This window comes from Aulonocara stuartgranti (genome assembly GCF_965226115.1).
Source record: "Aulonocara stuartgranti genome assembly, chromosome: 7".
In the NCBI taxonomy this organism is placed as follows: Eukaryota; Metazoa; Chordata; class Actinopteri; order Cichliformes; family Cichlidae; genus Aulonocara; species Aulonocara stuartgranti.
In genome coordinates, this window is record NC_138945.1 from 27769953 (window position 1) to 27780841 (window position 10889).

At 39.3% G+C, this 10889-nt stretch overlaps 1 protein-coding gene across 1 annotated transcript; it reads right to left on the minus strand.

Annotated features, from left to right (window-relative positions):
* Positions 1-2358: 2358 nt before the first annotated feature.
* Positions 2359-9960, minus strand: noc4l (nucleolar complex associated 4 homolog). The gene is made up of 15 exons (XM_082539176.1): positions 9754-9960; positions 9506-9626; positions 9302-9408; positions 8880-8987; positions 8556-8705; positions 8348-8450; positions 8168-8202; positions 8029-8079; positions 7836-7947; positions 5236-5296; positions 5015-5125; positions 3255-3418; positions 3076-3158; positions 2768-2881; positions 2359-2678 (listed from the first exon to the last, which is right to left on the minus strand). Exons 1-15 carry the CDS (start codon positions 9904-9906, stop codon positions 2559-2561), a joined length of 1593 nt encoding a protein of 530 aa, XP_082395302.1. The 5' UTR covers positions 9907-9960; the 3' UTR covers positions 2359-2558.
* Between the last annotated feature and the right edge of the window lie 929 nt (positions 9961-10889).

Here is a 10889-nt window from a genome sequence, read left to right on the forward strand (position 1 = left end):
ACTTAGCTCATATTGATTCTGAGCAAATAGCTCTTCACTGTTTACACACAAGTAATAAGAGCTCATTTAAAGAAGACAAATGAACTAGAAACTGAATTTAGAAGTGGATTCATTGCATTGTTTGAAATTATATTTTATTAAGTTAGCTGTGAATGGCTGTTAAGTGTTAGCGTTGTACACAACTGTTCAGGAGCTGAAAAAAATGTGTTTGCAAATATTATGGACTAATAGATATAATGCTGCATCATAAAAACTGCAAACGCCTTCATCTATGATGCTTTAAAACTTCTGCAAGGACTGTATTTCATAGTTCTTACCCATTTAACAAATGGTCTTCAGCTTCTCTCATCCTCTTCACAAAGATCGTGTTTGGCTGGGTAGTATCATGCCCATCTTGTAGTTCACCATAAGCGAAGCCTACAAAAATTATAAATAGATTTTCTAATCTTCAAAACTGTAGGGATTTACTGCGGACTCCGTAGCTTCCATGGTTTGTTGCATGTGGCGTGTGTCTCAGTACATTTTTGGAGCGCTTCTCCCTCATATGACTTGTTCTTTTGAAACAGAATTCAGTTATGATTCAGAATCTTTCTCTCACAGCGCTCTTGTACCCAAGGCGGCCTGCTGTGTGCCCATATGGCAAACTTAACAAGAGCATGAAATATGAACAGCAGACGGAAAAAGATCATCTAAGGCAAACCTTAACCTCACCTGTATGAGGGGAGAACACCCTCGATAAGGCCTGGCTGTATCCTTGCAGTGTAATTAACTGTGATGTTTTAATGTAGGTTTAAGATATGACACACAGAACTGTGCAAACGTTTTGAGTACTCCTTAATTTCTTTATATTTTGCTAAGAAATTAGGAAACATGTACAATGGAAATAAAAACAAAGTATATAACTCAAACATATGGACAACATTTATTCTTCAAACAGCCTAAACTCTCTAAGGCAGCTTTCTTCCCATATGGAAAAGATATATATAAATCTTATAAGGTTTTTATCTGTCTTGTATGACACTTGTATGAAAAGCATACAAGAGTGAAAACACATATAAGATCCCTTGAAAAATTATATAATGAAACTTGTATGTTTTGTATACTTACTAAAAAAATATATGAAAGTAATGAGAAAGTGGCCACTTTCATGAGTAACTCGTATATGTTTTTACTATTTCTTTTCCATATGGGTTCTTCTTTTCTTTAAGTCGTTTTCGGGAATAGCTCTCCAGGTTTCTTGAGGAAATTCACATCTCTTCTTTGGATGTTGGATGGCTTTTGCTCTATTCTCTGTCAAGATGATCCCACACTGCTTCAATAATGTGAGGTTCGTGCTCTGTGGAGACCAATTCATGACTGATAGTATTCCATTGTGTGCTTTTTTTCCCAGCTTTCCCCAGCTGGTTTTGCATGTAGGATCCAGGTCTGAATGTATCAATTTTGACGTGATCGCCAACACCACTGTCGGCAGCCCCAAACCATGACAGCGCCTCTACCATGTTTTAACCATGCCTATAGACCCCCACTATTGTACCTCTGTCATGACACAATGGGGATTTGAAGTAAAAACTTTAAATATAGATTCTCAATGCTTCTTGCTATTGATTTTTAGTCCAGATCAGGTGAAATTTGGCATACTTCAGCTTCTTCTCCCCACTCCCCTGCATTATGAATGGCTTCTTCACAGCCACCCTTCCACTAAGACCATTTCTGATGAGAACTTCAATGAACATTAGACACATCAACTGAAGGGCCACATGCATCTCTCAGCTTTTGTATCATGTCTTTGCTGGATGCTTTGCCATTTTCAACAGTAATGACTTTAAGACCGTTCATCTGCTGTAAATACGTTTTTTAGGCCTGACACTACACACCATGCTGAGATATACCAAGTTTTTTGGCTAATAGCTCTTTAAGAACACCTTGCTGATGCAAATCATCATAACATTTCCTTTGTTTTTTTTTTTCAAATATTCAACTAAAAAAAATTTATGTGTTATGATTCATAAAACAAGGGCAGTGATAAGTGGCTTAAGAAAAAAAACTGTTCCTCTGAAAATGGTCAGGTACAAGGACCGGAGCAAAGAAACAACCACTGTCCAAAGATAACGAGGGGTGACGAGATTTTTGCTCAGGACAGTATAACAAATTGAGCATCTCCTGCCTGATTTTGGAGGACCAAAATGCAGCCACATTAAGTGAAAATACGCACTGAATGACTTTGTTGTTTAACTGGAAGCAGAAAACCTGAGTTTTAGCATAGCTTAACATTTACCAACAATTTCCTGTTTACATTCTTTCTTTGAATTCTTGAAATTGTGTATAATTGATTTCAAGGAACAATGCCTTCAAAGACCATCAGTTCTAGAAAATGTTTTTATTGGCATACAACAGTCACACATCGAGGACAGTAATATAGAATTTAAAAAAAGCAAAAAAGCATCTAATTTTCATGGAGAAGATTTGGGCAACACTTTCTGAAAAGCACTTGAGATAAAAGATGAACGAGTGTAAAAAGGTTCTAACAAGGCAAACGTGGTCCGTTGTTTTGACTCATTTTATGCCAGACAGAAGTGCTGTCCTAACACGTCTCCCCCTCCTTTTAGTAACCGTGTGGCAGTTTCAAATTCCAGTGGGACGCTCTTGATCTCGGGTTGCTTCAGGTCTTTTTCCATCAGCTGTGAAAAAGAAAATGAAGTAACTTATTCATCTAAACCAAATTTAATTTGACCAGAAATAAGAGGAAAACTAATTCTTGAAGCGTCACCTCATATGTTGTGACCTCTAGTGTCTCACTGATGTCATCCTCCTGTTCTGACAAAGGTGTGTTGATCAGCAGTGCAGCTTTAGCCACATCTGGATGGTAATGCTTTTGCAGCGACTATAGAAAAGACGACAGGAAAATGTGTCATTTTAGTGACTCCTCCACTTAAATTGGACTTTCAATCGTTTGTGACATCTCTTCAACATGTTTTCCCCAAAGAGAAAAAAATGAGAAATATCAAAACTCAAAAGTCAGTTGTCATCAGCGACAGAGGTAATTCATTTGGGAATCTAAAGTTATTGCCTGCACACCTTAATTTCCCACAAGCTGCTTTCTAAGGCACGGCACTGAGCAGGATCCTCTTCATCCGTCAGATAAGGATCCTCAAAAGGTTCTGTCACCACACAAAAGCAAACATTTATCACATATCCTACAGACAATTCATAGACTGTTAACACACCGATCCCAACTACAAAAGTCTGAAACTCACCATCTTCTGCGCTGGGCTTGTGAATGAGGACTCTGCAGGACGGGTGGCGACGGATCAGGTTGTAGATGAAGGGCAGCACTATGAGAAGGGCTGTAGGCGGTGCCGTGAGAGCCAGGCGAGCCAGACGTTTGGCAAATGCAGCCACTAAGTAAACTGGCAAGTGACTGAAGGAAACCAAAAACAGAACATGCATTTTAGCAATGTAGATCCTGAGCTTTCATGCTCATTATTTAAGTAGTAGGACGCTTATATTTGGTCTGTTTAGCAGCTTAAATAGTTCAGCCAAAGCTCATAAAAATAACAGCAGGTCACCCACAAAACAACATTCATGCTGTGTAAAGAGTAAAAACCTGAATGCAATAATTTACAGATTTGATAAACTCACAATAGAACATAGAAAACATAATAAATGTTTAAACTGAGTAAAAGGAAAACATTTCAAAAAAGTCTGGACAGGGCGTAGTATCATCTTTCTTTTAAACATCTGGGAACTGAGGAGAGCAGCGGCTGGTATAAGTTTCTGATACAGGATTCTAACAGCTAACTGCTGGTGCAGCGCCGTGACTTTTCAACAGTGAAGCCACGCTTCTGTAACATCTCCAATATGGAGTTTAGCGTTGTCTTGGTAAAAAAATGCAAGGCCTTTAATTGGAAAAGACTTAATCTGGATGAGAGCACACGCTGCTCTCAGCAGTGATGACTCCATAGGCACCAATGCACCTTCATACCATCAGGGACTAAACAAAGAGCTAAAAAAACCTGAATGGTCCCTCTCCTCTGTAATCCGGAGGATGTGGTGTCCATGTCCAACAAAACAGTTTTCCACTTTGCCTCAGTCCATTTTAAATGAGCTTTGGCCAAGAGAAGATGGCGGCTTTATTGGATCATGTTCACATACGACTTCTTCTTTGTATGACAGAGCTTTAACCTGCAATTGTGAGCGACACAGTGAACAATGTTCATAGACAATGATTTCTGGATTTGCACCTAAGCTCATGCAGGGATTTCCCATGATCGGAAGGTCCGGGGTTCGACTCAACTGAACAGCTACCCTGAGGTACCCCTGAGAAAGGTACCGTCCCTACACACTGCTCCCCGGGCGCTGCACTGGTGGCTGCCCACTGCTTCACTGGGTGAATGGGTTAAATGCAGAGGAACTATTTCCCTATGGGGACTAACACGCACACTTTACACTTTACTTTTACACTTTTTACTTTACACTTTACACTTCCATGACAGGCTCAAGGATCATGGTTATCCAGTATTGACTTCAGCGTGAGATTTCTCCAGATTCTCCGAATCTTTTTATTTTATGTATTGTAGCCTACAACTGTATGTCAAGGAACATGATTCTGAAATTGCTGTAAAATTTAAAGACTCTGTTTTTGCAAATTTGTTCTGAGAAACTCTGCCTCTCTAAGATCCTCTTTATATATCCCATCATGTTACTGACCTGTTGCCAGTTATCCTAATTAGTTACAAAATATTCCTTCAGCAATTTCTTTTTAATACCACTTATTTTTCCACCCTTTTTCCCCTCAGTCCCAACTTTGAGATGTGCTGCCATTAAATTCTAAATTTTTTTCATAGAAAATCTTAAAACTGTTTGCTATGTTCTATTGTGAATAAAATATCGATTTATGAGACTCAAAAGTCAGTGAATTCTTTTTTCTTTTCTTTTTTAAATGTTCCAACATTTTACAGAATCTGATTTATAAATGAATAAAAAAGGATTTTGAAATATGTGACTGAATTCTTACCTGGAGCTAAGGAAGACATTGGCTAAATGGAAAAAGCGTGCTCTGTACTTCACATGAAAAACAGAAGGCTCAAGTAGATTATACAACTTCTTGTAGAAATCAGGATAATCTCTGCAAACACACAACACGTGGTTTTGATTTATGTGATCAAATGTCTCCCATTTTACTGTAAATAATCTGATCTAGTAAAAGAGACAAAAAAAAATGTGCTTTTCACTCACAGGTTGTGTTGATGTATGAGGACAAAAAGGCCATTGAGTGCTAGCAGGCTGATTGCCCCACCTGTTCGATGAAGACAAGAACCTGCTGATTACCATCACTTTATAGCAAAGCTGTAGATGAACATATGAAAGTGTTGTTTTTCCACCTTTCACATTCTGAAATAGTATTTTTGAACATCTGATGGTACTTTTGTGCTCATAATTCTATCAAGATTCTCAACACCAAACCATGACAGAGCCTCCACCGTGCTTTACAGATGTAGACACTCACCTCATCCATACGCATTGACAATTATTTGAAATAAAACTTGTATTCATTACTTCATAAAATTTGTTGACATTGACGTTCAGTCCAGTTCTTGTGTAATTTAGTATACTTCAACCTTTTCTCCTTGTTTTGCTTCCTTAAAAACGGCTTCCTGAAAGTCCTCGTATGTCACTGAGACTCTTGGGTTCTGTGTCAAGTCTTTGTTGCATCCTCTCTTTTTTCCTATTTCTTAAGGACATGATTTTCAGATGCTGTTCATTTGCCATGGATAGGTGTTTAAGCCTGCCATGTCTTGTTTTGTCCTCCATTTGTCCAGTTTCCTTGAATATTTTTTAAGAACACACTGCATGCTATGCTGACATATGCCATGTTTTCAGCTAAAAGCATTTTGATGGAATTTTTCTAAGATTCAGCTACAAAAATGAAAAACAAAAAAAACAACAAATGATTTATTTTTGTGACCATGGTGCTAATAACAAAGTGCAGAGAGACAATTTAAAACAGGTTCTTTGCCAAGTTGTTTGTTATTCCCAGTGTTGGGGAGTAACGGAATACATGTACCGCCGTTACGTATTTAAAATACAAAATATGAGTAACTGTATTCCGTTACAGTTACCGTTTAAAAAGGTGGTATTCAGAATACAGTTACTTTGTTGAAATAAATGGATTACATGGCGGTACTTTCCTGTTTCATTTTGTCGCGGGTCAGGACTGTTTGGGTTTTGTTTGACAGCTACGTTCTGTTGTTCCAGGCAGCAGCGTTACGGTTGCCATGGTTACAGGGCGACGCTCTCTCTCTCTCTCTGCGACTGTGTGTTTCCTGGGTGACAGAGCGCCTTTTCGTAGTTGTTGTTGTTGTTGTTATTGTTGTGCTAAGCTAACAGGCAGAATGCTACAAGTATAGCTCTAAAGAATGTAGCCTCATGGGCAGTGTAGTCCGTGCTGCAGGAGAATGGACTGCTATACACGTTATGTGTCTGTGAGCGAGGAGGGAGAAAAAGGCGAGTGGAAAGGTACGAGTTGTCATCGAGGAAAAACGGGAGCTGGAAGCATGTAAATATAATAATAACCACTGCAGCCAAGAAGAGAGCCTGACGAGCCCAGTTGTAAGTAAGCTATTAAGACTCGACTGTACACTGTGTTCGTGTTTTCCTCCGAAAACAATAAGTTCCGTTGGAGCAGTCTTTCAACGCCTCTCTCTGTCTCTCATAAGAAAAGTTGACCCAGACAACAAAGTAAAGCTATTTTTCGGCTACGAGCCGACAGGGACCCCGCCGTATTAGTCAGAGGTCCCTTTACTACAGTTTGGAGTCGCGGACCTTCAGTAATAGTAATAAATCACACAGCAATAGTACATTCACGTTGTTGTAAAAAGCATGATAATATATTAAGTAATCCAAAGTATTCAGAATACGTTACTCTCATTGAGTAACGTAACGGAATACGTTACAGAATACATTTTGGGGCATGTATTCTGTATTCTGTAACGGAATACATTTTAAAAGTAACCTTCCCAACACTGGTTATTCCTCTGTAAATGATTAGGCACATGGACTGGACTGAAAAAGGTTAAAAAGCAGTCAGTGACTAAAGAAAAACTTTGAAAGACCTTCAGAGTGCTTGGAGAACTGCTGTTCAAGTTCATTTAAAAAAAATTACAGTATGGAAAGTGTACATACTGCACAGCCCCGCCAAAAAGCATGTCACATAAAAACAACTTGAATCCACAAAGCTCTCAAATATTTTTCATGTTTATAGGATAGCTAGACAAACAGATACACGAGTCAGGTGACGCAGACGCGTTATACTCTGCGTGAGGTTAGGCTTGGGTCCGAGTGCAATAAATTTGGTCAGAGGGCATTTCACTATAGAGGTCACTATAGAGAACTGGAAAAATAATATTCTAACAACTACTTCCCCCTAGTGTTCGCTGATGTCCATGCACAAGCAGATATAATCCCAGTTGAAGTAAGTAAAACAACAAAACACTGTTAAATTCTCATTAATCAATCTAAAACTAACAAAGCTAAAGAATCGCTTCACTGTAACTCTAATAATGAAATCTTCCTGTGTTTTTTATGGAGCATTTACATTTATGCTGTAGACAATGTACTGTAGCATTTTTGTTGTGTTTGTACCAAATTAATTATTTAATTCAAAATATTTAAATTTTAGGATTCTTTTATATTTCAAACACAGTCACTATCACTACAGTTCAGACTTCTAAAACTATCACAGACCAGATGTGAAAATACCTTAAAAGTTACAGATGTCAGTCGACCTCATGGTGAAGTACCGTCACCATAGAGCCACAAGCACACACATAACTTACCAATTTCATAGGCAGCAGTCAAGAAGTCGATCATGAGCGTGGGTTTGCTCATATACGGCAGAATGGAGTCATGTAGTATCACCAGGACCTTTTTATACATGCTGTTTGGCAACTACAATACAGACATCAAACATTAATGAGACATATCACAGAGCACAAAACAGAGAAGAGACTGTTGGTCTAATCTACTTACCTTATACTTCAGAAAGCCAAGCCACATCCTCTCAAAGACACGCTTATGTTCCTGTGTGGCAAAAGATCTAATAGCATTCAGAAAACCTTTTTGTTGGCAAACAGAAATGTGAAGATTTGATTTAAAGTATTTTACTTACATGCAGCTTGGCAGCTTTCCAGTCCTCATGCTTGGCTGAGAAAAAAAATGCCATTATTGACTTATAAAAAAAAAAAAAAAGTCCCCAAACTGGATTTTCTCCCTCTGCAGTGACATTTTATCATCACGACAAAAGACAGAGGGACTCCCACTGTGATTATCACATCTTAAAAAGTATTACCTTCCTGTTTGACCATAAAATTGGTCAGCTCTGACTCCTGGTTTGGCATGCTGATGCTGGACATGAGTGTGAACACATTGTTCTGATATACAGGCACCACAGCCTGGAAGGAACAAACAAGCAGTATTTAGCAAATCCCATAATGTCTTTAACACAGAAAGAAAGCATCCACGTAAACGTCTACAGCAGACAGGTGATGATTTCCTACCCCTTTGCTTTTGTCCATGACTTTGCCGACGTTGTCCCGGATGGAGCTCATTACATAATAGCGCACATCCTCCATCTCGAGAAACTCCTGGAACCTGGAGATCAGCAGGGAATTGTCTGTAGCTTTAGACAGAAGGTTGTCCACCAGTGCCTGGCAGTACAAGAAAAAAGAAATATCAGGAGGAGCCACAAATGACAAAGTGTATCTTTCGGGAAAAGCTATTTTTGCCTTGAGTAATAAGCTGAAAGAAGTACTTAAGTCACCCAAAAGAACACAGAAATTACTAATACTTATTAATCCTAGAAATCATAGCCAACATGCTACCTGGATCAGTTCCCTTGGGAAGCTGTAATGTTCACTCCAGTCCAAGTCCTCAAGAGGATGCAGTCCTTCTCCGGCAGCAAATTTCATCAGGCAGCACATGGCACTCTCCTGTATCCAAAAAGTTATCTAATCATGTATTTTTCTTATTTAAATGAATATCATTGCCTCCCTCAAGTCCCCAAGAACTGCAAGCAACGTAATCAATTGCACAATGCAAAACTGTAAAAGATAACTCCCCGTACAACACAGAAACTTTCAACACGTCTGTGCAAAATAGATACTGAACCCCCAGCAAACATGTCTAATGTGAGCCTTTCGTTCTAACAGTCAGGTGGATAAAAAAGTGAAGACATGTATTAATTTGTTTCTCTTAAGTTTAATTAACGTGTGACGGAAGGAGAAGTCACAGAGAGACAGCTCACCTTGATGTCATACTGCTCATGGCTGAGGTGCTCTAACAGGATCTCAACACAACTGGTGTACCGGTGTCGCATAAATATCCGGTACTTGTCCTCGGCGCTGTAGCCCCCTGGACCAGACAAACCCAGGTAAATGGCGACAGGAGCAACACGCATACATCCACCTCAGAACTGCTGTTGGTAATCGGGTTACAATCGTATACTAACCGCTCAATGCGTCCTCCTCTCCAGGGAGCTTTCCCAAGAACAGCTCCTTCCTCTCCAGCAGCGCACAGAACAGCTCGCTGCACGCAGCGACTGCGCTGATAACCTCCTTCTCTTGTTCTGCCTGCTCACAAACACGAAGGAAACAAACACGTATACTTACTGAAAGCTGCCCAGCGGTGATCATGCTAAGGTTAGCTAAATGGCAAGGTTTTAGTACAGCGTGGATGTTTAGGTGTGGAAATTTATACCTGAAGGCTCTCGAGAATGTCGAAAACATCGTTGGCATGCTTTCTGCTCTCGAGGATACGCTCGACAGTTTTGCTGAGATCTACTTTGGCTTTTTTTGCACTCTTTTCTGCTGTTTTTACCGAACTCACGTTGCGCTTTTTGGCCGGTGCCATGTTTACTTGATGGTGCTTCTTCTTTGAGGTTTACTGCCGGTAATAAAGCAGGAACTGGTGCGTTACCGCCACCAGCTGGTATGGAGTGTGAAGCGTCATAACCTCTCAGTGATGTTCGTCTATCTTCCAGAAATATGGCACCCTTATAAAACCTTTTGCTTTATAATATTAATTAGATTTTCCTTATACTTCTGACAGTGGACTGAAGGACACATAAGACAGATGTACTATGTTAAATATACTGCCAGGGGCACCTCCATATGGGGCACACTAAAGATTTTGGTGGAACACCAAAAACAGAATTTCATGTTTTATTATGCTGTTGTCAAATATAGGTTACTTGAAAAATGTGGCAAAATCAAGAGACGGTTGAAAAAGTTATATCACTGAAAATGGGCACATATGAAAACCAAATAAGATTTTGAAATTCATAATTATCTGTTTAGAACAACTCACTGTTTCAAGGCTCACCACAGGACATCTCTGTGATGTAGTGGCAGGCACTGGGGTCGTTTTGGCGCCCCTGTGTACTGCTTGCTTTACAGATGTGTTGATCTTTCTTCTGGCACGTCCTTGCTTTGCAACGCTCTCTTACATTTCTTCCTGAACCTCCCCACATTAAGTAATCACATAGCCATAGGTCATCATTAAATAGTTTAACAAACTGAAAAAGATTCCTTCAAAGAACTGTCAATGAGTGAAAAAGCAACCAGCGTCCAAAGAAAAACTTTTAGAGTCCTTCAGAAAGCCCAGAGGATTATTGCTGAAGATCACTTTAAAAAAACTTCTTCTTGAAAATAAAATATAAAGAAATGAGGAGTGGGGCAAGACTTTTGCAAAGTCCTGTAAATACAGCTCACTGCTATTATCAGAGAAAGTCATAAATGTGGGATTTAAACTTATTAAGAGATGAAACGTCATAAGTTGATGTTGTTATTTGAGTATGCAGTAGTACACAATTCTTCTGACAATTTAAATGTCGC

Coding starts and splice junctions, on each gene's coding strand:
- noc4l (XM_082539176.1), bottom strand. CDS start 9,906: ATGGCACCGGCCAAAAAGCGCAACGTGAGTTCGGTAAAAACAGCAGAA. Junction 7,948..8,028: donor TTGGCTTTCTGAAGTATAAG/GTAAGTAGATTA, acceptor TCTGTATTGTAG/TTGCCAAACAGCATGTATAA. Junction 5,126..5,235: donor CTCATACATCAACACAACCT/GTGAGTGAAAAG, acceptor GTGTGTTTGCAG/AGATTATCCTGATTTCTACA.